General features: G+C 56.8%; 9 protein-coding genes across 9 annotated transcripts; 5 read left to right on the forward strand and 4 right to left on the reverse strand.

Annotated features, from left to right (window-relative positions):
* The first annotated feature begins 1934 nt into the window (after positions 1 to 1934).
* P884DRAFT_253224 (uncharacterized protein) lies at positions 1935 to 2488 on the forward strand. Its single transcript, XM_069440777.1, has one exon. The coding sequence runs from the start codon at positions 2060 to 2062 to the stop codon at positions 2297 to 2299; it is 240 nt and encodes a 79-aa protein (XP_069301538.1). The 5' UTR covers positions 1935 to 2059; the 3' UTR covers positions 2300 to 2488.
* Positions 2489 to 2523: 35 nt separating this feature from the next.
* P884DRAFT_190925 (uncharacterized protein) lies at positions 2524 to 3768 on the reverse strand (the record flags this gene model as incomplete). The annotated part of the gene is made up of 2 exons (XM_069437553.1): positions 2524 to 3123; positions 3190 to 3768. 2 exons carry the CDS (start codon positions 3766 to 3768, stop codon positions 2524 to 2526), a joined length of 1179 nt encoding a protein of 392 aa, XP_069301539.1.
* Positions 3769 to 6844: 3076 nt separating this feature from the next.
* P884DRAFT_273881 (uncharacterized protein) lies at positions 6845 to 8099 on the reverse strand (the record flags this gene model as incomplete). The annotated part of the gene is made up of 2 exons (XM_069442643.1): positions 6845 to 7656; positions 7715 to 8099. 2 exons carry the CDS (start codon positions 8097 to 8099, stop codon positions 6845 to 6847), a joined length of 1197 nt encoding a protein of 398 aa, XP_069301540.1.
* A 529-nt stretch (positions 8100 to 8628) lies between these two features.
* P884DRAFT_190850 (uncharacterized protein) lies at positions 8629 to 9846 on the forward strand (the record flags this gene model as incomplete). The annotated part of the gene is made up of 2 exons (XM_069437542.1): positions 8629 to 9308; positions 9363 to 9846. The coding sequence occupies 2 exons, from the start codon at positions 8629 to 8631 to the stop codon at positions 9844 to 9846; spliced, it is 1164 nt and encodes a 387-aa protein (XP_069301541.1).
* A 697-nt stretch (positions 9847 to 10543) lies between these two features.
* P884DRAFT_190499 (Triosephosphate isomerase) lies at positions 10544 to 11549 on the forward strand (the record flags this gene model as incomplete). Its single annotated transcript, XM_069437518.1, has 4 exons — positions 10544 to 10581; positions 10667 to 10737; positions 10853 to 11467; positions 11521 to 11549. 4 exons carry the CDS (start codon positions 10544 to 10546, stop codon positions 11547 to 11549), a joined length of 753 nt encoding a protein of 250 aa, XP_069301542.1.
* Positions 11550 to 11717: 168 nt separating this feature from the next.
* P884DRAFT_214285 (mitochondrial 54S ribosomal protein mL43) lies at positions 11718 to 12421 on the reverse strand (the record flags this gene model as incomplete). The annotated part of the gene is made up of 3 exons (XM_069439227.1): positions 11718 to 12160; positions 12244 to 12326; positions 12383 to 12421. 3 exons carry the CDS (start codon positions 12419 to 12421, stop codon positions 11869 to 11871), a joined length of 414 nt encoding a protein of 137 aa, XP_069301543.1. The 3' UTR covers positions 11718 to 11868.
* Positions 12422 to 12898: 477 nt separating this feature from the next.
* P884DRAFT_265823 (U1 small nuclear ribonucleoprotein of 70kDa MW N terminal-domain-containing protein) lies at positions 12899 to 14451 on the forward strand (the record flags this gene model as incomplete). Its single annotated transcript, XM_069441977.1, has 5 exons — positions 12899 to 13160; positions 13241 to 13368; positions 13452 to 13557; positions 13600 to 13722; positions 13787 to 14451. 5 exons carry the CDS (start codon positions 12899 to 12901, stop codon positions 14449 to 14451), a joined length of 1284 nt encoding a protein of 427 aa, XP_069301544.1.
* An 807-nt stretch (positions 14452 to 15258) lies between these two features.
* On the reverse strand, positions 15259 to 16500 carry P884DRAFT_214291 (ribosomal protein L10-domain-containing protein; the record flags this gene model as incomplete). The annotated part of the gene is made up of 2 exons (XM_069439228.1): positions 15259 to 16101; positions 16310 to 16500. 2 exons carry the CDS (start codon positions 16498 to 16500, stop codon positions 15459 to 15461), a joined length of 834 nt encoding a protein of 277 aa, XP_069301545.1. The 3' UTR covers positions 15259 to 15458.
* Positions 16501 to 18869: 2369 nt separating this feature from the next.
* On the forward strand, positions 18870 to 23860 carry P884DRAFT_214294 (P-loop containing nucleoside triphosphate hydrolase protein). Its single transcript, XM_069439229.1, has 2 exons — positions 18870 to 21754; positions 21876 to 23860. The coding sequence occupies exons 1-2, from the start codon at positions 19314 to 19316 to the stop codon at positions 23506 to 23508; spliced, it is 4074 nt and encodes a 1357-aa protein (XP_069301546.1). The 5' UTR covers positions 18870 to 19313; the 3' UTR covers positions 23509 to 23860.
* The last annotated feature ends 223 nt before the right edge of the window (positions 23861 to 24083 follow it).

Below are 24083 nucleotides of genomic sequence, written 5' to 3' on the forward strand. Positions count from 1 at the left end.
TACCTGCCCTCTGCCCAGCCAGGACCTCGGTGTTCTCTATAGATGCTCTCTATGTTCATATGTAGGTCGTTCGCAGTGGCTTTTGCATCGGTTGATTTTTTTTTTTTTTTTTTTTTTTTTTGTTTTGTTTTTTCACTCCGGGCTCTTGGACTAATACCAGAGTCATTGGTCTCAAGTGACACGACCCAACTTCCAGTTTCTACCCATTGATCATAATCACAAACTGGAATTTATAAACAACGAACCTAAGTTGTCTTACATTCATATACAAGGACAGCTGGAGGGTCTACGACACCGCCAGATTGTAGCCAGATGCTGGCTTCTGAGCGTATGTTCCACGATATCTGGAAAGCTGGAGCGTGTGTAACTCAGGTTTCCGAAGCTGATGCCGCCGGCGAGATCTTCCTCGGGCTCTCTCAACGTCCCTTGTTGCCCGTACCACGCAGAACCTCTCCTTGGCCCTTCGGGTTTGTAGGGAAGAACCTTGGGTTTGTATCCGCCAACGTTCTCATCTTCTGTGACCAATTTACACGTTCCAAACACCAAGGGTTCCGAGAACAAGCTCGAATTAAGCCTATCCGGTCGCAACAACCGCGCACCGCCCCGCCCCCCTTTTTTTTCCCTTCCCGGAGAACGGGATTAGTGGACTCTGCAAACATTGCTCCTCCCATTGCCAACCCCTTCTTCCTCTTCTCCGGCAAGCTGTTGGTTTATCTCAAGGGGGCAGCTCCTGAGCGGGCCAGGCCTGGCACCAACGCATGCCGCCGCATCCGAGGCGAGCGAACACCCGACCACTGTCAGGAACGGGCCCCCAACCACTCGACTTTCAGGTTCAGTTTTCGCCTCCTCGTCTCCCCGGGGTTGTTCCTACTGTCGGGGCTTGGTTCCGTCGTCGTGGTCGGGGGGAGCATGTGGTATTCCGCTGGTGAGTATATCGAAGGGCGCATGTTCTGGGGCGTGACGGGAAGTAGCACAGACGGAGAGTCGAAACGGCCAGGGCTGACTCTATGGGAGCAGCGCTGGCGCAGGGATTGTGGTGAGGAATTCACGTAGGTAGTAGGGCAGGTAGTCTCTTGTCCGGCCGGCTCTGAGACTCAACGTTATCTTTGGACTGAGCCTTCAAGGGTTCAGGCGTGGTGAGAAGTGGCGGACAGAGAAAATGTCGGAGAACAGGATTGTGAGGGAAGCCTCATGTTCTTTCGAGCGCGGATCCTTTTAGCTCGTTGCTCATCATCATCATCACCTAGGGAACAGATGCTACGGTTTCTGGCCCTGACCATGATAAATGAGGAAACGTGCCGGCTCTCTCTCATCTTTCCATTCTTGAAGTTGTATTCTCTATCTTGTCACGTCACCTCTGTTGAGTAGCTACCGATCCTTATCGCCGCTCAGACAGCATCCCGTGTTCCCCCAGTCTTTACTTAGTACCCTTCCCCGCGTCCCCCCCTTTTCCCCAGTCGCAGCTTGAGAAACAACAGCGGGCTGAGTGTTTTACAGAGCCCACATAATCGGACAAGACGGAACCTTGTTTGAACGTAGCATCAGATTTTTGATCTGTGCCTCCAGTGGGTCGGAGTTGTAGTAATGCCGTAGGTCCAGGTGGGAGCATACACATCTAACGAAAGTAAACAAACCCCTGAGCCCTGCGCCGAGACGTCGGCACTGCCACTCACCTCACCTCGCGAAGCGCCGAGAGGGTAGAAGCTGAGCTAAACAAAATTACGACAGACGCGACGAGATTGCAGAGATTTTCCTACAACCCTCCAGGGGATAGATTCAGCGTCGAGCGAAAATCTGCTGGTTAGGGTAACAACCAATCTCTCCCAGCTCAGCTCGCACTCGCGGCTCCAAGTGGGAATTTGGGGCGCTTTCCGGGTTCCATAAAGAGCAAGATTTGGCCTGTATCTCAGGGGCAACAACGGGCTGCATCTATGGGCAAGATAATAGCAATTCAAAAACGAATCGCGCCGGGCAGTTGGAGGCGGTAGCATTTGGGCAGTTCTCCTCCCCCTTTGTTCTTGCCCAGGAGCCACTCCAGGACATTGCCGAGAGAAACCCGATGATGTACTACACAAAACATTATATTTTCTATCCAGATAGCCACTCGATACCCCCCAATCCGCCAGCTGAGCCGGACGACGTTCGACCGAGCAGCGGCCGGCGAGCCTTCGCCACAAGACCCAACGCCACTCCGTCCGGGGCGAAGCCCTCACATCCCATTTCCGCAACATTTCAAAGAGACCTTCCCAAAACGAACCTTAAAAGGAGCAGACAAGTAATATCCCATAGTTGCACCTGAACACCGCACTCGCTGAGTTCGTCCCGAGAAAGAAGGAACCAATTGTCCACCTAAAACGCCAATGCTTCCAACCACAGCGAACGAGCTGCCTTCTATCTTGCCTTTAAAACTGTCAAACAAAATGGGTGACGTAAAGAAAAGAATCGTGAAAAAAAAAAGAAGAGGAAAAGAAGGAGGAGGAAGAGGAGTGGAAAAAGACGAAGTCGAGGAAAAAAAAATGAAATCTAGGCCAAGCACGCTAGTGTCGCCAATAACAAAGGCAGCGTGCTCGTCATCAACAAACTCGCCGCCGGCACCTTCGCGGCGCCCGAGGGAATGACCTCGGCGGCAAGCGTCTCGTTGACAAAGTTGGGCCCGCAGATGGTGTTGACCTGCTGGGCAGCGGACACGTAAGTGTTCGCAATCATCTGCCTGCGGTCGGCCGTCGCCGCCTGATAGAGCGCCATGGTCCGCTGCAGGCAGTACCCGCACGACGGCACGGTGGTCCCGGGGAGGGACTTGTTGAGCGGCAAGAAGTAGATGTAGGTCGAGCTCGGGTTGGTCAGGTTGGTGACGGCGTTGGCGTAGCAGTAGGCGCCCGTGTCCGGGTCGCGCAGGCACCCGGCGCTGTAGACGGGCCCGTAGGCCATCATGGCGTTGTAGATGTCTGCGACGGTCGACTGGCCACGCTCGTAGTCGGTACCGCAGTTCTCCGGCTGGGTGAGGTTCTGAGCGAGCTGGTTCAGGTAGCCGGTGCAGAAGGTGGCGTTGGCGGCGCACGTCGCGTCGAGAGTGCGCGTGATGCCGACGGCCGAGCGCTGGGCTTCAAAGAAGGACCGGGAGCTCTGCAGTGCCGGTGTTAGCAAGCACCCCTGGGAGGTTTGGGTGTGCATGTCGGGTATTACACTCACGTCAAACAGCATGGATAGGGGGTAGCACTTCTTGAAGTTGGGGTCGGCGAGGAAGGACTTGATGAAGGTTGGACATGGCGAGGCCTCGCCGTCGGGACCCGGCGCGAAATCGTACACCAAGCTGTCGAGGATGCTGGGAAGAGGGCTTGCAGAAGCAGTCGTGCTGGAGCTGGATCCCGAGCGGGATCCCGAGCTGGAGGGCGTTTCTGACCCCACGCCGATGGAGAATGTCGTCGTGACTGACTGGGTTGCCGACGTTTTCGAGGGCTCCGAGGACTCCGTAGTAGGCTCCGAATCCTCCGATGCGGCCCGCCTCTGTACGCCCCCCCTCTGAGATGACTGCTTGTCTGGCAGCGCTGCCCTTCCTTGGCCGTCCCGCCTTAGCAATCCATGGCCGACAGCCGGGGTTTCCAAGGGTGCGACGGCCGCCAGTGCGTATGAAGCGAAGCTGACAAGGACGACAAGTAACACGGTCCATGGTGTTACTGGCAGGCGACTAAAGACCCGGGGGCGGCGATTTGGTCGGGATAATCGGCGAGGGGCGCGGCCGGCGGGCGTCGAGATTGCATCGGAGCTCATGGTGTTGCGGTTGCAGAGGCCGGCCGGTGCAACATTACTCTGTGCAACGGATCTACGTAGTGGTGAAACGAGTGACTGAGTTTCCGATTGCCCGGGTCAGACAGGCAGATCGTCTTCCGGCAAGAGCAGGAGGATCGCAGCACTGGTTGGGGCCCGGATGTCACCAACGATTCGTTGCAACCGACCTGCCCAGCGCGAGGGCGATCGTCCCTATTTAAGAAATGTTCTTCGACCCGGACCCCTCGGCGTGCAGCGCTCCGGCAGCGACGTGTGTTAATAACGCTTCGCGGAAGGAATCGAAGCTCGGAAACTCGACGATTCGGTCGCGCTTGTGTGTGAATTGGTTGGCTAATAAATAGTCTATGGGCGCCTCGGGTAAATATATACGAACTGCGGCGCGGGAGGTGGGTAACGCCAATGGGACGAAGCGGCCGAGCCGGACGACCTATCGGCGGTAATGCTGCTGCCAGGTTGGGAAGCAGGTTGGCGGTGGCTGACGAAGCGTGCAGCGCGGGGCGCGATAGGTGGGTAGGTGGTGTGCTTCTCGGGTATGTAGCTATGTATGTATGTACATACAGTATGTATGCACCCTTTAGAGTAAGCAACCTGCAGTTGACCTCTGCGCGATCGGAATTCGCCAATCGAGGACAGAGTTCGTTTGGCTTGTTGTTCGATCACGAAGCTCTGCTGACTGACATCTCGAAAAAGGGATCGGGGGCGTTGGGCAGTCCAGAACAGGTTGCAAGCGATAAAATAGAAACAGAAGGCGGCACAGCGCAGAGGGCCAGAACACTTCGGCAACATGATCTACGCTAGGGGTCGAGCTGCGGGAGGCACCCTTCGGCCGGGGGACCCCCCTTGGCAAAACCGCGCCCGGGGGGTTCGGACCAATCGTCGACTTCTGCCAGCCTCCAAGTCCACTCGCTGGGCTGGAGTTGGGGAAACGGCCCTAACTACGTCCGTACGTAAGTTAACTAGTGTAGTTATTAGTTAAAGCCCACTTTTCCACTTCAGGAAGCCCACTCACGCCCACCCGCTGAGGACTTGGCCGGTGGGCACGCCAAACTGCTTGTTTGGCCCGAGTTATTGAATATCCAAAATTTATTGCAACTAGTGTAGTTGCCTACACGCCGAAGCGATGTCGCGCCTGAGCGCAATTCTAGCCGGAGTAGCGTCGCTTACACGCGCAGGAATCGGCCAGAATCAGACGGTGGAGATGCCAATCGCGAACAGTCTACGGAGGCGGCGCTTGCGGCACCGTCTCGAAGTGCTGCTGCATGGGCGGAGTGTGTGCATTCTGTCTGCACACCATCCTGCAGTGACAACTCCGGCCGCCCCGCGGACCGTCATCCAAGGGTTGAGAAGAAGGGCCCGAGATGGCGGGTTGAAACCAACTCGAGATGAACAGCATTCATCGGACAGCGGGCCGGACGCTGTGTTCTGGCCAACGCCGCCGTGTAACAGAGGCGCATGAGAAATTTTGTGATATTTGTTTGTAAGCAATGAATTGGCTATTTAATATCCGAGTCCCGTAAAAAAGGACAAATGGTTGAGCCAGGTTCTTCAATAATAGTACGACACTTTAAACCAAGAGTGGGCACCTCTTGAGATCTGTTAAACTCCTTGCTCGGTTCCATGGATTAAACCACCTCGCTCAAGGGGATGGGCTTCATAACTCTAGGGAAGGAGCTGCCTGCAGACATCGACCGGCTCCTGTATAGGTAATTCAGTGTACACTATGTACTCCCTAGGACCTGGCGCGGCATCATTCGAAGACTATGGAAGCGCCAGTACTCTTGAAAAATATCATATTGCGTAATTACACACACTTGTATTCCATAGTGTACATGAACTCGGTACGGATCACTACCATAGTAACTAGTGTCATGCAATGAATCCATCGCCATTGCGGCGCCTGGTACCCCTGGTCATCACCAGGGTGTCACCAGTAACATCCCACGTGGGTGAGTCGGTAGTGAGTGTGTTCAGCAGGCAAAATAAATAAATAAATAAAATAAAATAAATAAATAAATAAATAAATAAATAAATAAATAAAAATAAAAAAATAAAGAGAAGAAAAAGGCACAAGCAGCCAGATCGGCAAAAGAAGCAGTGATCGGTCCCCAGGCACGCCAGGGGAAAATGGCCTTTTGCTCATTTCTCAACCCCACTTTTGGTGCATCAGCATGAACCATTGGACCCACGCTTGTGGCTCCGATGCGGAGTGCAACCCTGGTTGGTTCTGGACCTGGTCTGGACTCCTGCAGCACCACCTGCGCCCTCGCCTAAGCTTGCGCAGTGCTCGCGTAGGGTAACGTGGTACGGAAACAAAACGGAGTAGTTCACATATGTATGTATGTACATACAATGAAATGGTTTCCAGCGAATATGGTTTGTGCGACCTCTAACCGCCAACTCAGAATCTCTCGACGTGCCGCTGCTCGTCGCGGCACGACAGTCGACCCGTAACAGCGTCGTCACTCTTAGGCGTTGGGGACTCGCATGGTTTTCCTGCAACGGTTCAGTACTGCGCAAACAATCCTGTGGAGATAGCAGCAGGCCGGGAAGAAACGAGTTATTGGGATTGCAGCCATCCGCGTTCCTTCAACGGTCATTGCGACCACGGCCTCTCGGAAATGAGGTAGTCACGTACCTCCGTAACAGTCACTCTCCCGAATCTGCCTTTAGTCCGGAAAACATGACACCGTACACTAAGAGCTTTGCAACCGCAGCTTATTCTGGTTCTCGAGTGGATCAAGCTTATTGTTGCGTACTTCATGCCGCCGGGAAGGATGCACACTACACCTACGGTCGTCGTCTTCAAGGCAAATTTGTTGGCAGCAATAGCGGGACGTCGAATCGGAAGAATTCCTAAAGGGCAATTGCAAGGATGCGTCTCCAATTAACGACCCATTTCGGCCAGTTCTGTGCAGTTTATATATATATACAGTTCACACGGACTTCGTACTTGACAATACAGGAAGCGTTGCGTAACAGCTGAAGTGCCGTCATCAGACGGTCTCTGAACGTGTTGACCCGCCTCAAAACAAATCATTTAGCGGAAAGCTTCCCTCGCCTATCTCTCCCCAGAGACCGCCCTGGTCCTCTCCGCTACCTGGGCCAGCACCTGCTCCCTCTTCGCATCGTCCGGCTCGATCAACGCCCATTCGCGGGCCAAGCCCGCAGCGACAGCGCGATCGCCGCGAGGCAGATCCGAGTCAGCGGCCTTGTCGGCCATGTGGAGCGCGAGGAGCTCGCAGGCCTCGAAGCTGCCGCCCTGTGCGGCTTTCAGGAGGTAGGTCTCGCGTTCCTTCTCGTGCGGCGGAAGCATCTTGGCCAGCTCGGCGTAGCCGTCTGGGAGGTCCAGCTCGAGCGCGAGGATCCTGAAGGCGGCCATGGCCTCTTCTCTCCGGTTCTGCTTCAGCAGAATGGCTCCGCGGTTCCTGTGGCAGAAAGCTTCCAGGGTCCACCTCGGCTCGCGAATGGTCGGGGCAGGGGCATCTTGCTCGACCGGTCGCGGTTGCGTCCCTGGCATGTCGCGCGCCGCCTCGACGGCCCTGTCAAAGTACCTCAGCGCAAAGACGTCGCCCCTGCCTTCGCGCAGCAGCAAGAGCCCCTGCAGTGTGAAGGCGTCGGGGTTCTTCTCGGTTTGAAGCAATCGCTTAAACCGCGCAGCGACCTCGCGCCAGGACGGCGACGCTTGCGCCTTGGCATAGACATCTTCGGGCGAGCGCACGAGGATGCCCATCAGCGTCAAGATAGAAGGCGTATAATTCATGCTTGATGCTGTGAAGAGCATGTGCATTCCAACCATCATAGCAGGACTCCCGGACCGGTTGAGCAATGGCAGGGCGGTGTAGTGGAGGGTGTACGGGTCAATATTGTGGTCTACAAGAAACTTAGCCTCAGGAGGATGAACCACATGTTGGGGCTTTTAGAGACATACCCCTTTCCAGCGCACTCTTCCAGCTGGAGCCCGTGTTGGCTGCAACGAGGCAGTATTGCGTGAACGCGCTCAGGCAATTTTCCGGAGTCAGATCCCCGATCCCGCGAGCCTCCTGAAACTCTCGCCACCAGCGGAGAGGTGGAGGGTCGACGTTTTTGAAGGGCAAACCGTCCGCCGCATCTGCTGGGGGACGCCTCGATCGCGGACGAAGAAACACTGCGTAATCTCGCTGTTGTTGTTGTTGTTGTTGTTGTTGTTGTTGTTGTAATCGGCCCTGATTGGCCAAAACAGATGGATGCGCATCCGGAACTCTAGGTCGAAGGGCAGCCCAGGTAGCAATCCCAGAGAGCCGTCCTGCTCCCCCTGAAGCCCGTGCCAAAAACATCGCTGTGCCGCTGGAGCAACAAGGGCGGAATTGACCGTGACGTTAGGGGTGAGCAGGTAATCAATCTTTGACGAACACCATCATAATCTCATTGACAGTTATGAAGCGGGCTCAGAACAGTTGCATTAATCTGGTTGGTTTCGGCAACGTTAAAAATAACAAGTAAACAACGGTTTGTAGCTGATGTTGACAGAGGAGCTCGACACAGTTGCCCAGAAGCTCGGACTGAATTGAGGGCGGATGTAATGTGCATGTCCCAGAAAAAGGGCCCACGGAGTAGTTACTGCAACTCAGTACAAGTTCACAGTGATGTGGGTCCCAATGATCATCTACAGCCAATCAAGCATCATGAAACCGGCCCTTGCAGCAAGGAAAAAAAAAGTTCAGGAAACGTCCCTTTGCCGATTCAATGTGTGTTCATGAAATCATTAACTCACACTGCGACTTCCACTGAATTTACTGCGTGCAACAATCATTAGGACACCATTGTTGGACGGGAGCATATTGCTGTCTGTGATCACTCGAAGTTATGGCGCCTCGAAGGTCGGCGCGGCAGCAGGTGAAGAAGGCTGAGAAAGAACCCGTGATTGAGATCCTTTCTTCGGATTCTGAGCCAGATACGCCGGAGGTCAAGGATGACGCCCCAGGCTCAGCACCAGCCAGCGAAGCCGGCGATGATGTTAATGGGCAGCCACTCCTCAGAGCAGCAAGCATAAAGTACAAGGCAGACAACACAGCGGAGGAAAGCCAGCAGCAGGACGACCCGCACTCGCCGTCAAGTCCAAAGTCGGCTGTGGGCACCAACGACACAGGGTCTGCTAAGCGCAGGCACGTCAGTATTGAAATCCCGCTCCCAACGTCCTCGGCACTGCGGCGGAGGAAAGCCGGAGCGTCGGCTTCGGGAAGCCAGGAGGGAGACAGCGAGGATGTTTTCAAGACGCCCAAGGAGAGGAAGCAGCACATCACATTTGAGGACAGCGACCATGATGAATTCGTGACACCCAGGGAAGGACCCTCTCGGGATTCTTTGGAAGACAGCATTGCCAAGACGGGTGGAAACGGAGCTGAGACGGGTGAGCGCGAAGAAGAAGAGAAAGAGGAGGAGGAGGATGACTCCGACGATGATGCGCCGCCGGAGGCTGTGTCCACGCGTGATGCGGAAGCCGAGACCCTGAAAGCTGCGGAGGCTGCTGCAAAGGCCATTGAGCAGTAAGTCGAGCCCAACTCTCGCCTCGTCGGTGGCCCGCCGCTAACTCCGCACAGACAAGCTGCCGCGTTGAAGAGGAGACGGCAGGAACGTGATGCGTTTCTAAAGCGGCAGGCTGAGGAGAGGAAGCGGGCTCGGAAAGCGAGCAGACAAGAAGACGAGGATGAAGATGCCAACCTGGGCGGTGGCCAGGATTTCCCGCCAGAAACGGAGAAGCGGAAACGGGAGGTGCCAAAGCTCCTCCCTCTGGATCTACTCGAATCAGACGGGGAAGATGACGGCCCCCGACCATCCAGCCCGGCCACCAACGCACAACAGAAACGGAGGAAGCTTGGCGGGGCAGAGCAGACATTACTTCGCGAACCTAAACTTCCGAAGGACAAACGGCTGGGCTCAACAGCGTATCGGGTCGTCAAGAGCAGTGGAGACACGAGGTTGGCTCCCAAGGTGAAGAAGCAGGCCGTCAATCTTAAGGAGACGCTGCTACGGAGAGATCGTGTTGCCAAGCCAAGAGGGGGGTTCTTTGTGAGGGGCCGCTAAATCACTAAACTGCAAGCAGGGCGGTGGACGGCTAGCCCATACCCGTTTGAAAGACGAAAATGAAGGCCGGGAGTTCATGGGCCGGCCGGACATGCTCGGCTCGCTGTGGGACCAATAGCCGGGTTGAGCCGGACCCAGAACGGGGGACACACAACCTTGGAGGGGGAGCTGGATCGACACACGATCTGGTGATGACGTGTTGGGTCATTGACAAGAAAGTTTACTTTCAATTTCTTTGCGGACGGGCATTTATATCCATCGATGCATGTACGAGGGCATACAACTCGTTAACAGGAAGGGAACTGCGGGATAGTCCGGCGACATCGTTGTTTACTTGTTTCCAAAATAGGGATCTGACTACATTGAGTAGAGTGCGTACCTCCATACTCGGTCCGTGGCAAGCAGCAAATGAGCCAAAGCCAAGGCTATTGGGAAAAAGAACGCAGGGCTGGTTTGCAGGCGCGTTTCCAACATTGGGTGGACTCTTTGAGGTTGCACCATGTCCCCCAACCCAAACAGAGCATCCACTTTTTCGGCCCGCAGCTCCCGCATCCATCCCACTTCCACTCGGACCTCTCTGTCGAATACTATCAACACCCAAATTCAAGCCCGCCCTCCATATTGTGATTAGAGCAATTTCCCCTTCCTCCTGAATCATTTTTTTCGTTCATCATAAGAGAAAAAGAGTTTGCCCACCATGGCTCGCAAGTTCTTCGTCGGCGGCAACTTCAAAATGTACGTGGGCAGTTTTACCCCGCCATGACGCCTCAAAACCCCGCGTTGGAGCTCTCCGAGCTGATCATACCACCGCGACCACCAGGAACGGGACCAAGGAGTCCATCAAGACAATCGTCAAGGGTCTCAACGAGGCGCAATTGGACCCCAATGTTGGTACGTTAACACCCTGCTTGCTATGGACTCAGACGACGACGACGAGTTGGCGCCGGGGGAGGGGGAGTAAGAACGGGAACAATCAAGCAAGCTAACCCGTGCTGCCTTCCTTCAGAGGTCGTGATCGCTCCTCCGGCCATCTACCTCCACCTCGCCCAGAGCGAGCTCAAGAAGCCCGGCATCGAGGTGTCTGCGCAGAACGTCTACGACAAGCCCAACGGCGCCTACACGGGCGAGATTAGCGTGTCCCAGCTCAAGGACAGCGGCGTCAACTGGACCATCCTGGGCCATTCGGAGCGCCGGACGCTTCTCGGCGAGACCGACGGGGTGGTGGCCTCCAAGACCAAGTTCGCTGTTGACGGCGGCGTCAGTGTCATCTGGTGCTGCGGCGAGTCGCTCCAGGAGCGCGAGAGCGGTAACACGGTCGCCGTCGTCGAGCGCCAGCTGGCCGCCCTGGCCGCCAAGCTCTCGACCGACGACTGGAAGAAGGTCGTGATTGCCTACGAGCCCATCTGGGCCATCGGCACCGGCAAGGTTGCCACCGTTGAGCAGGCCCAGGAGGTGCACGAGGCCATCCGCAAGTGGCTCAAGGCCAACGTCAGCGACGCCGTCGCCGAGGAGACGAGGATTCTGTACGGCGGCAGCGTCAACGGCAAGAACTGCAAGGACCTGGCCAAGGAGAAGGACATTGACGGCTTCCTGGTCGGCGGCGCCAGCCTGAAGCCCGAGTGTAAGTTGCCAGCTCCCTCATGTCTACACTCTCATCAGAGCTAACGAGCCCAGTCGTCGACATTATCAACTCCAACCTCTGAGCGTCTCCGCCAAGGTAGAGAGCAAGAAAAAAAAAGAAAAAAAAGGAAGTGGATATCTGAGAATGTGCCACAAGTAAGGAACGGCAAAAGTGACTGAACATGGGACCACATTGTCAGAAGTCTAAGTAGAGATGAACCGAAAATCTTAATAAAAGGCAAGATTCAGCTCAACTCGCTTTCTCCGTGCCGGAATATGTGTTACAATTGTACCCTCCAACTCCGATTCCCAAGCGGCGAGATATAAGGATTCGTATTGTTACAAGCAAGCATTGCACCATGTACACATTCATACGGCCCACACCACAACCATTCCGCCCTTTCATACCTGCAGCCCGTTCCCATGGTACGGGGACCAGACACCTCTGACCGACTCGTTGATGCTCTGTACCGGCTTGGTGACCCTCTTGTTCTTCTCGCCGCTGGCATCGCGCAGCAGCTCGGCCTTCTTGAGGATCTCGTACGGCTCCATATTACGGACGCAGATGGACTTCTCGCGGCCGTTGATGTACTGAGCAACGATGACGGGGTGCTTGGATGGTCGTGGGGAGACGGTGAACTCGACTTGCGGGTTGGCGGCGGCGAACTTGGGGAGGAGAGACTTGATGAAGCCGCTGTATCATTATGAGTACCACTGGTTGTCTCGAGTAGGAGGAGGTTCGGAGGAAAGGAAAGAAGAGGAAGGCAGGGGACATACTTCATGCCTTTTGAACTTCCCGCCCAGTCGCAGTAATGGAAGTTCATCTTCTTGCATTGCAAGATGAAGGAACCGACGCCATTCTGGTACTTGGGTTAGCACACACGTCAGGTCGAGAAAGCGGCTTTTCACTCCTTACCCGGCCGGTAGAGATCTGTTGCACCGCCCTTACTGTCATCGTCGCCGTTGCCGTCTGAAGAGCATTTGAATCGCGAGATGCGGCGGCAGAAAATGGGCCATGCGGCCCGGTCCAAACGCGGCAGAAAATAAGTGGGCCCTAACCAGCATGATTGGCTATCTATCATTTTACTAGTTAGTTACTCCGTACCTAACTACGGAGTAACTTTACGAAGTTGCTCCTGTGCACGGCCCCACCGCAGGGTAGCGCGCCATCAGCCAGGCAATGCTTCCAGCATCGCGAGCTTCCCAATCCTGCCAAGTTCGTCTCGTCCTCCGTCTTCCATCGACATCTGGCGCGTCGTCGCCAGCAAAGCCAACAGGGTTTGCGTGCGTGCCCGTCGTCTTGTACTGCACCGGACGCCTAGCGAGCGATATCGCGGCCCTTGCTCGCGAAGAATTTTCGATTCCGGCGAATCGCGGACCAACATCCCTCGCGCGGCCAAAGTGACAAGGCGACCAAGACAGCTTTCTCACCATGACGGACCGGCTCCCCCCCAACCTGCTGGCGCTCTTTGCGCCGCGCCCGCCCCTGCGCTGGGTCCCGCCATGCGACCATCCGCCCGAGGAACGCAGGACGGCGTCCATCTCGGGCATCGCCCAGTACCTGCCCGCCATGGCCGAGTACGAGCGCGAGTATGAGTACCACCCGACCGAGAGCTGGCTGGAGAGGCGCGACCGCAAAAAGCGCGAGAAGCAGGAGCAGGTGGAAAGGCTGCTCACTGAGGGGCCCAAGAATTGTGCGTCCTGTCTGCTCGTGTGCTGCAGCGTTATTTGTGTGTCTCGAAACGGAAAGTGCTGACGCGACCGAACAAACTAGACAACCCCCATGCGGATCCCAACATCCGCGGCGATGCCTTCAAGACGCTGATAGTGGCGCGGTTGGACTACAACGCCGACGAGAAGGACCTGGAACGTGAATTTGGGCGGTTTGGGCCCATTGAGCGGGTGAGCTTTTCCTTCCTTCTTCGTTCTTCTCCCTTAGCCCTCTCTGTTTTGGGCCTGGCCTGGATATTCGCTGACCTTGGCAGATCCGCATCATCCGCGATACCCACGCCCACGAGAAGGGAAACAAGAAACAGAAACCCCACCGCGGGTACGGCTTCGTAGTGTTTGAGCGCGAGAAGGACATGAGAGGTAATGCCTGCCACCTTGACTCTTGACACTGTCATCCCGCAGCTTGCCGGAACCCGCCCTGGAACATACATGGCCCTCAAGCCTGCCAGTCCTTCCTCCTCCTCCTCCTTTTCATTCTTCTCCCACCTTCGTTTTGCCCCATTTCACCCCTTTACCACGAAGGTAGTAGGTCCAGTTTCATGGTAAGGCGTTACTGACGAGATGCGCATATGCGCGCGTACGCATATAGCTGCCCTGGAAGGATGTGATGGTATCCGCATCAAGGACCGGCGGATCAAGGTTGACGTAGAGAGGGGCAGGACAGTCAAAGGTTGGAAGCCGCGCCGCTTGGGAGGCGGGCTTGGTGGTCGGGGCTACACCAAGGCATCTACGTCCAGGCCGATGGGCCCTGGCGGCTTTGGCGGTGGGTTCCGGGGCGGGTTTGGCGGTGGTTTTAGGGGAGGACGCGATCGCGGGTTCAGAGGAGGTAGCGGCTACGGCGACCGCAGCGGATTCCGTTCCAGCCCCGGTGGTCCCGGCGGCGGCGGCGGCGGTGGTGGTGGTGGTGGCGGCGGGTACGGAGGCCGAGACCGTGGTTACGGCGGGCCACCCAACGCCCCTAGCGGACCCGGCGGCGGTGGTGGTTATGGCGGCCGCGACGACCGACGTGACGGCCCCGGAAGAGGAAGCGGTGGGTATGGACGGGACGGCGGTGGCTACCGCGACCGCAACCCCCGGCAGACTGGCAGCAACACGGAGCCCATCCGACCCCGCGGAGGCGGCGGCGGCGGCGAGAATGGTGGGTACTACAGCGGTAGCGGCAGAGACTACGACCGACCCAGGGACCATGACGACTCTCGGAAACGCGGCTACGAGGGCGGTTACGAAGACCCGAGGAAGTTGCGACGCTACTAACAAGACTGGCCTCATGTCTTGTGGTGGGTATCACTCTCTTCACTGTCGTTTCCCTCGTCCTCTGCCCCCCCAATCCCGCCTCGTCTCGGCATTGAGGGTAAGCCGTCTCGTCAGAAAGGGGAGGGGGAGGTCATCGTCAGGAAAAAAGCAGCATCCTCCTCGGCCGGACAGCCAACCGATGCGGTTCCGTTTTCTTGTCCGGCAACATTTAGTATTCACCTACCCGTTGGAGCAACTTATATGCGCTCCACCGCTAGGGTCTTTCATGTCAGCTGGGACGAGCAGCCCAAAACTGCCCCCCCCGAACCCTCAATTGTCGTCCCAGCGAACCAAGCCTCTTTTTTCTTTTTTCCTTCCGGGCAACTCTACCGCGTTGCCTCGATGCCACGAATCTGAACGAGAGTTCTCGGGAAGGTAACCATTCTTTTGTCTTGTATTTATTCACTGCTTGACGCTTGTGACCAAAAAAGAAGAAGAAAACGGGGCAAGGGAAGCGAATTAATATTGATGGTTAGAAATTGAGAAACGACGAAGGTAGGTCAGAGGTAAGGGACTTTTTTGTTTCCTTTTCGTCTGGCCTAGGAAACGGGTAGCCTGTCTCCAGCTACGAAATGTGCTGCTATCGGGGCCCGCCGCCAATGCTTGTCAAAGTTGCTCCCGGTGATGATTCTTTAGATACGGTGTTGCTGGGGAAAGAGAAGAGCAAGGACTTCTAGGTAGCGATGATCATCATCACATCATCATCATCATCATTATCACCAGCACGATCGGGGGAGCTTATCAGTTCCCCGGCTGGTGGCATGAATTGCTCTATTTCCGTCCTCTTGTTCTTGCTCTTTTTTCTTCTATCTTTTTTGTTTTCTTGACCCGCCGTCCGGACGCCCGTAACCGAAAAGCCCAAGCCGATACAAAAGCTATGGTATCATGCAAAAGTCCCCTATATGCACAATGAAACAGACAAGCCCCGGGACCCCACCCTCTCCACCCAGTAGCACGGTCTAATCCGTTCAGTCTTGATCCTCCTCTTCATCCTCGTCCATCTCATCCCCCTCTTCCTTGGCATTGTCCTTGGCGCCGGCCTTGCCCTGCTGCTGCAACCTGGCCAGCCGCTGCTTCCCGGCCTCCAAGTCGGTCACGTTCCCGGTCGAGGCGCTCCAGTAGGCCAGCAGGGCGACGCGGAACTCGCTCAAGCAGATGCCGAAGAGCTTGAGCAGCCTCGTCTGCCGCGAGTCGAGCACGTCCCCTTCCTTGCAGATGGTGTACCCGCCGACGCGGCCCTCCCCGCTCTCGTCGGCGCCCAGGCAGACCTTGCCCTTGACCATGCGGGTGGGCATGCCGAGGCGGCGCAGCTCGGGCTCGAGCGTGTGGGCGATGGGGACGTCGTTCTCGGGCGGCACCTCGCCGCCGGTGGAGTAGACGACGCCGGGGGGCACGGTCACGGTGCGGGGGGCGACGGTGCCGGCGCGGGCGAAGTCGACGTGCGAGAGCGAGTCGAAGTACGAGATGATGTCCTCCGGGTCCCGGTTGGTGAAGAGGACGCCGACCGCCCCGGTCAGGTGGCGCGCGAGCCCGTCGATGCCGTCGGCCTGCGCGTCCTCGGGCGTCGTGCCGAGCGCGCGGGCGGTGAGCTTCGTCTTGCCGAAGAACATGCTGCGCGGTTGGTTTCCCAGGGGAAAGGGGAGGGAGAGTCGGACTTTGTCAGTTTGGGCGGTGGCTATGGTACTGGGTTGTAAAGAGGGGAGGTGTAGAGCGCGCGCGGGGGGGGGGGGGAAGAGGGGTTGTAAAAAGGTCGGAGGAGGACGGAGAGGGAAGACGGAAGAGAGGAAGAGGGAGGGAAGGAGGGAGGGAGAAGTAGTACCGGCAGTCGGACAGCTCGTGGCGCACTTCTTTGAGGTAGTTGTTGCGCATGTTGTCGACGCTAAAGGCGAAGCAGTGCTGGTATTGCGGAATGCACTCGCGGATGCTGGAAAAGAGCTTGTCCTTTTGCTCGCGCGTCTTCTTGGACACCTGGGTAAGGTGGTAGACCCTGGCACGTTTTGACTTGGGCATTGTGACGGTCGTCGGTTGGGTCTCGTATCGGGTGGTGAGAGTTGCGATTAGATTCGAGAACCGTGAGGAGGGCGGAAGTGGTGGGTGCTGTTGTGTTGCTTGTTGTGTCTAGGGTGCCAATGGAGCGAACTGTGCTATCTTGAGACGACAACCAAAAGCATGTAATCCATACAATGCAGCGCAATCCAAGATCTGGGGATTTTTTTTTTTCTGCCACGGGAATTTTTGGGCGGTGTCGCTGCACCCCCACCAAACCTGTCGACAGACAAGGATCCGGCCCCGCTCCGACAGCTTTACTACTAAGGTACGGATTAATCCGTAGTTATGCAGTGTACGTCCGTACATGGCATACATCCTACAAACTTGCAGCAGTGTGATCCGTACTGAGGTGTGCACAGATGACTTTGTACCTCACGCAAATCGGGTAGATACTGTATAGTATAGTTAGGCGCCTCATGCTCCGAATAACTATCACTTAACTACATCCGCGGACCTGTACCTGACGCGACCATGCACTGCATGCGGAAACTTGTTATTATGTCTCCAGGAACGCACCAGTTTACATCAAACTTGTGGCCCGCGCATGGCCCCGCACACAATTCAAAACATCTGTCGGGGCATTTTCGTCTCAACTAGCTGCACCCAACTTGTTGATATATGCAACCACGTACCACGGTTGACAGGTCCACGTCGTATGTGATTTGGTGGAGTTCGGGTCATTTAACTTTCCGAAGCCCTCGTGATGAGGATGCGGCATCCCGATTCCAATGAACATGCACACGAATACATAAATCCGTACAATATGTATGGAGAGACCTCGACGAGCCGAGACGAGGCTGGAGCGCCTTGTGTTCATGGGTCAGACTGTCTCGCGGGATTCTGGTAGATAGTTGACGAGCTTTGGGGCTCCCTATCCAAGTTATAGGACGCCATTTGCGGGATACGGAATCCGCATGGATGGAATAACTATGGAAGACACGCTACACTAGTTAACGTTAACTATAGGATTGTTATGCAGAAGTGGGACATGGGAACCATGAATGGCGCCATTCCCTGATAGCAATGAATTTGCTGTCTCGGAATTGGCAGCGGCTCACCTTCATACCCATTTTCACTTTGTATTCGTAAGCGTACTGTGCAACTCCACGTTTAGAACAGGAACTTCTGGATGACATGGCTTGCGCGGCTTGCGTACGGTCATTTCCCCATCCAGCAGGCCCCAAGTCGGTGTTGCCTCGTAGCATTGGTTGCCTGAAGCTCGGGTGCAACCTTGGCTGAAGAAACAAGCTTTCGAAGCAATGCGCCACGCGGGACATCTTGTGACGGACTCGGTGGATCGCGTCGGAGGTTGTAGAACCCCGGGCCCCCGAGCTGTCAAGGATCCCAACCTACACTACTACTAGGTTGCACAGCGTGGATCTCCGAATGTGTCATACAGTCCGTAAAAAAGTACTCCCTACCAAACACAATGAAAGAAAGAAGAAGAGAAAAAAAGAAGAAAAAAAACAATACTAGTATACCTGTAATTTACTTGTACGAGTTACAAGCACTACAATTCAACTCTTGTTTGTCCGCTAGTGTGTAATTTTGACCTACTAGTCCGTAGTCTCTCTCCCCTTCTTGAATAGGAACTTTCAGGGCCTTTCAGGGCTTGGAGCTAACCAGAGAAACCATGCCCTGAGAGTTCAGGAGGGTCATTGACCCAGGGCGACTCAGGCGTGGTTTCTTTGGTGGTTCCTTTTGTGGTTCGATATCTCGTTGTGCCAGATTCTATCCATCCCATGTCACGGGCTAGCGAGCAAACAGGGGTAAAGCTGTAAATTCGTTTAAGGTCTACCGGATGGGGGTGGCAATGCTGGATACGCGCTCATACAGGATAACCCGAAAAGAACATGATAACGTGTTGGTCGTTGTGTCCTCCGGACATGGAGAAGTTTGTTTCCCCCTTTGAAGCCTGATAAGTTTATCACTTCGCGAAGAAACCCTGCAATTTAAAGTGGTGGGGCTCCTCGGAGACTTCAGCTCCCGGGCAGTGGCACTGCGCGCAGCACTTGGTCCTGGACCCGTCAAGAGCCGCTCCGCCCCCAATCATCTCGATCATGGGAGCGAATCGGGTCACGGAGGTGACCAAACTCCGTGACCAACCTCCGTGACCCCCGGCGTTTGTTTCTTCTCTTCTCTTGGCAGATTCCACGGAGAGAATGGAAGATCCGCACACCAAATCTAGCGTTGCACTCGCCCCCCGTACCGTATTTGGCTCGCCGGGCTGACTCAACCTTACTAGTGAGCTGTTGGTGATGGAAGTAGTTATGTAAATGGAAAAGTTATTTAAATGGAAAAAAGGCCGGCCTTAAAGAATAGGTACCCAGTCTTTGCAAACACGGATCGATTTCCTTCCGTTCAGGTCCCAACTCAAACCTTCCTTCCTCTTTTTCTTTGATCTGCCATTAAATTTTTTTTCCCGCTCCCATTCTCGCATCAGCTTTTCAAGCTTCTGAATCGTGCTTGTCAAAATCCGGTGATGCAATAGCTGCCTGTGCTGCGTGAAGTCGAGCAAGGTGCTCGGTCAGCGTTGTGCATCCCGACCGCGCCTTGCTTCTGACACTCGTTGCTGCAGACACGAGCCTGGCTTAGGTTTGGAAGATTAAGTTGGTTTGTCCTTTCGCAGGGACCCCGGGGGGGAAGGGGCCGGGGGAGAAACGTTCACCTGTGGCGCCGGCCCAGGGTGAGTGAGCCTCGACGACAAGACCAAAAACGCCATCTCCTTCGGATAGCCACCCGTCCATCTGCTGTCGAATTCGCTGTCGATCGCCATGGCCGAAGACCTGAGCGAGAAGAGTACGGCGCCGGTACCGGGTCGCCCGTCTTCCGGGCGCAACTCGAGCGATGGCACGGAGAAGAACAACGATGAAATCGCCATTAACCTCGCCAAAGCCGACAGCAAGGTCGTGGCGCCCAAGGACGACGAGTCCGAGAAGGACCCCTTCGCCCACCTGCCCGAGCATGAGGCCAAGATCCTCCGGGACCAGGTCTACACCCCCGACGTCAAGGTCGGCATGGCAATGCTCTACCGCTACTCGTCGCGCAACGACCTGCTCATCATCTTGGTGTCCTCCATCTGCGCCATCGCCTCGGGCGCCGCCCTGCCCCTGATGACGGTCATCTTTGGCAACCTTCAGGGAACCTTCCAGGACTACTTCACTCCCGGCTCGTCCATGACGTACGACGAGTTCACCGACGAGATGGGCCGCCTGGTGCTCTACTTTGTCTACCTGGCCATCGGCGAGTTCGTCACGACCTACATCTCCACCGTCGGCTTCATCTACACGGGCGAGCACATCAGCGCCAAGATCCGCGAGCACTACCTCGAGAGCTGCATGAGGCAGAACATTGGCTTCTTCGACAAGCTCGGCGCCGGCGAGGTCACCACCCGCATCACGGCCGACACCAACCTGATCCAGGAGGGCATCTCGGAGAAGGTCGGCCTGACCCTCTCGGCCATCGCCACCTTCGTCGCCGCCTTCATCATTGGCTTCGTCAGCTTCTGGAAGCTGACCCTCATCCTGCTCAGCACCGTCGTCGCGCTGCTGCTGTGCATGGGCACCGCCTCCCAGTTCATCGTCAAGTTTTCCAAGCAGAACATCGCCGCCTACGCCCAGGGCGGCTCCGTCGCCGAGGAGGTCATCAGCAGCATCCGCAACGCCGTCGCCTTCGGCACCCAGGACCGCCTAGCCAAGCAGTACGACGTCCACCTGACCCGCGCCGAGGTCTTCGGCTTCAAGCTCAAGAGCGTCCTCGGCGCCATGATCGGCGGCATGATGACCATCCTCTATCTCAACTACGGCCTGGCCTTCTGGATGGGATCGCGCTTCCTCGTCGGCCACGAGGTCTCTCTCAGCAAGGTCCTGATCGTCATGATGAGCGTCATGATCGGAGCCTTCAACCTCGGCAACGTCGCCCCCAACGCCCAGGCCTTCACCACCGCCCTCGGCGCCGCCGCCAAGATCTATAGCACCATCGACCGCCAATCTCCTATCGATCCGTCAAGCGGGGAGGGCGCCAAGCTGGACAAGGTCGAGGGCACCATCCGGCTGGAGCACATCAAGCACGTCTACCCTTCGCGTCCCGAGGTCGTCGTCATGGACGACGTCTCGCTCACCATCCCCGCCGGCAAGACCACGGCCCTCGTCGGCGCCTCCGGGAGCGGCAAGTCGACCATCATCGGCCTGGTGGAGAGGTTCTACTCCCCCCTGGAGGGGACCGTGTACCTCGACGGCGTCGACATCTCGACCCTCAACCTCCGCTGGCTGCGTCAACAGATCGCGCTGGTGTCCCAGGAGCCCGCGCTCTTCAGCACAACCATCTACGAGAACATCCGCCACGGCCTGATCGGGACCAAGTGGGAGAAGGAGGATCCCGAGAAGCAGAGGGAGCTGATCTACGAGGCCGCCAAGAAGGCCAATGCCCACGACTTCATCACCGCCCTCCCGGAAGGATACGAGACCAACGTGGGCGAGCGCGGTTTCCTGCTGAGCGGCGGCCAGAAACAGCGCATCGCCATCGCCCGCGCCGTCGTCTCGGACCCCAAGATCCTCCTCCTCGACGAGGCGACCAGCGCGCTCGATACCAAGTCGGAAGGCGTCGTCCAGGCGGCCCTCGAGGCCGCCGCCGAGGGCCGCACCACCATCACCATCGCCCACCGTCTGTCGACCATCAAGGACGCCCACAACATCGTCGTCATGTCCCAGGGCCGGATCGTCGAGCAGGGCACGCACGACGACCTCCTCCAGAGGCGCGGCGCGTACTACAACCTCGTCACGGCCCAGGCCATCAAGACGGCCAACGAGACGGCGGCCGAAGCCGAGGAGGAGGAGGGGGGGGACGAGGAAGAGGGGGACGAGGACGGGGAGGGGGAGGGGGGAGCTGCGCTGCTCGAGAAGCGCGGGTCCGAGGCTGCCATCTACCGGGCCTCGACTCGCGGGAGCAGGAGCGGCGCCGTCCCCGGGGATCCCGACGACGACATCCAGGCCAGGCTCAAGAAGACGCAGTCGCAACAGAGTGCCAGCTCGATGGCCCTGGCGGGGCGCAAGCCCGAATCCCAGAAGAAGTACAGCCTCTGGACGCTGATCAAGCTCATCGCCAGCTTCAACCGAGAGGAGTGGAAGATCATGTTGGTCGGTCTCTTCTTCTCCGCCATCTGTGGCGGCGGTAACCCGACCCAGGCTGTCTTCTTTGCCAAGCTCATTAGTGCTCTGTAAGTTTTCTTTTTCTTTGGTTCCCTTTTTTTTTTTTTTTCCCTCCTCGAAGCTCCCGCAGGCCGGACGAAGAAGGAGATCTCTCGGATGAAAAGCTGACCGAGGAAAACAAACAAACAGCTCGGTGCCCGTCACCGACGAGACCATCCCCCACATCCGGTCCGAGGCTTCCTTCTGGTCGCTCATGTACCTGATGCTCGCCATCGTCATGTTCATCGCTTTTGTCGCCCAGGGCATAGCCTTCGCCAAGTGCAGCGAGCGCCTGATCCACAGGGTCCGCGACATGTCGTTCAGGTCCATGCTGCGCCAGGACGTCGAATATTTTGACCGGGACGAGAACTCGGCCGGCGCCCTCACCTCCTTCCTCAGCACCGAGACGACCCATGTCGCCGGCCTCAGCGGCTCGACCCTGGGGACGCTGATCATGGTCTTCACCACGCTGATCGCCGCCTGCGTGGTCGCCCTCTCGATCGGGTGGAAGCTGGCGCTCGTGTGCATCGCCACCATGCCCATCCTCATCGGCTGCGGCTTCTTCCGCTTCTGGCTGCTCGCGCACTACCAGCGGCGGGCGAAGAAGGCGTATGCCGGCTCGGCGAGCTTCGCGTCCGAGGCGATCACGGCCATCCGCACCGTGGCCGCCCTGACGCGCGAGGAGGACGTGCTCGGCCAGTACAGGGCCTCGCTGGCGGCCCAGCAGCGCGCCAGCCTTATCTCGGTGCTCAAGTCGAGCCTCCTGTACGCGGCGTCGCAGTCCTTAATGTTCCTCGCGTTCGCCCTCGGGTTCTGGTACGGCGGCACCCTGATCGCCAAGTACGAATACGACCTGTTCCAGTTCTTCATCGTCTTCACGTCTGTCATCTTTGGCGCGCAATCGGCCGGGACCGTCTTCAGCTTCGCGCCGGACATGGGCAAGGCGGTCGAGGCGTCGCGCGAGCTCAAAGCGCTCTTCGACCGCAAGCCGGCGATCGACACGTGGGCCCCCGGCGGCGACAAGCTCGAGGCGGTCGACGGCAGCATCGAGTTCCGCGACGTGCACTTCCGCTACCCGACTCGGCCGGAGCAGCCGGTGCTGCGGGGGCTGAACCTGTCCATCTCTCCCGGCCAGTACGTCGCGCTGGTGGGCGCGTCCGGGTGCGGCAAGTCGACGACGATCGCGCTGCTCGAGCGCTTCTACGACCCGCTCGCGGGCGGCATCTTTGTCGACGGCAAGGAGATCAGCCGGCTCAACGTGAACGAGTACCGCAGCTTCATCGCGCTCGTGTCGCAGGAGCCGACGCTGTACCAGGGCACGATCCGGGACAACATCCTGCTCGGGGCGCCGTACGAGGTGTCGGACGAGCAGGTCAAGTTCGCGTGCCAGGAGGCCAACATCTACGACTTCATCCTCTCGCTGCCCGACGGCTTCAACACGGTGGTGGGGTCCAAGGGCGCGCTGCTGAGCGGCGGCCAGAAGCAGCGCATCGCCATCGCCCGCGCCCTCGTGCGCAACCCCAAGATCCTGCTGCTCGACGAGGCCACCTCGGCTCTCGACTCGGAGAGCGAGCACGTCGTGCAGGCCGCCCTCGACAAGGCCGCCAAGGGCCGCACCACCATCGCCGTCGCCCACCGGCTGAGCACCATCCAAAAGGCCGACGTCATCTACGTCTTTGACCAGGGCCGCGTCGTGGAGCAGGGCACGCACGCGGAACTGATGAAGAAGAACGGCCGGTACGCGGAGCTCGTGAACCTCCAGAGTCTGGAGAAGCACGGTTAATACATTTGTTTTTCTTTTTTCTTTTTTCCTTTTTTAAACTCGTCCTTTTTTCTTGTGTTATTTTTGTCGTTGTTCATTATCTCCTCTCGCTCTATGGTTATTTGACCGAGTAGGTGGAGGATTTTCATCATGGTTCGCACATATACATCTATCTCATTTGGGTTTCAGGAAAAAAAAAGGTTAGGAGAAATCGGTGCAATTGCGACATGCATACTCGTAAAGTTAGACGGGCGCCCGTAGGAAAGATGATGGGTGGTGATTGTGTCCCTACAATTACACAATACCCTACTCTACTCCTTAACCTAAGTTTATGCAACATACATATATAATATAACGTATGTATGTAATCCGTACTTGCTATGCACTTGTCTTGCATTTCCGACTAACTAAACCGTTCAGTGCGTTCCTGACCCCATACGCGCGGACTTTGTCCGTGGGCTGCCTCAATTAACACAGTATCTGGACGAACTCCCCCGGGCGCCTCTGGGAAAGCACGGTACGAACACGGATAGAACCGAGGTTTTTTTAAGTTTCCCTTCTAAAAACGGGGAAGAGGTCAAAAATGAACTAAAGAT

The sequence above is a fragment of the Thermothelomyces heterothallicus genome, assembly GCF_042370625.1.
Source record: "Thermothelomyces heterothallicus CBS 202.75 unplaced genomic scaffold P884_scaffold_1, whole genome shotgun sequence".
NCBI lineage: Eukaryota > Fungi > Ascomycota > Sordariomycetes > Sordariales > Chaetomiaceae > Thermothelomyces > Thermothelomyces heterothallicus.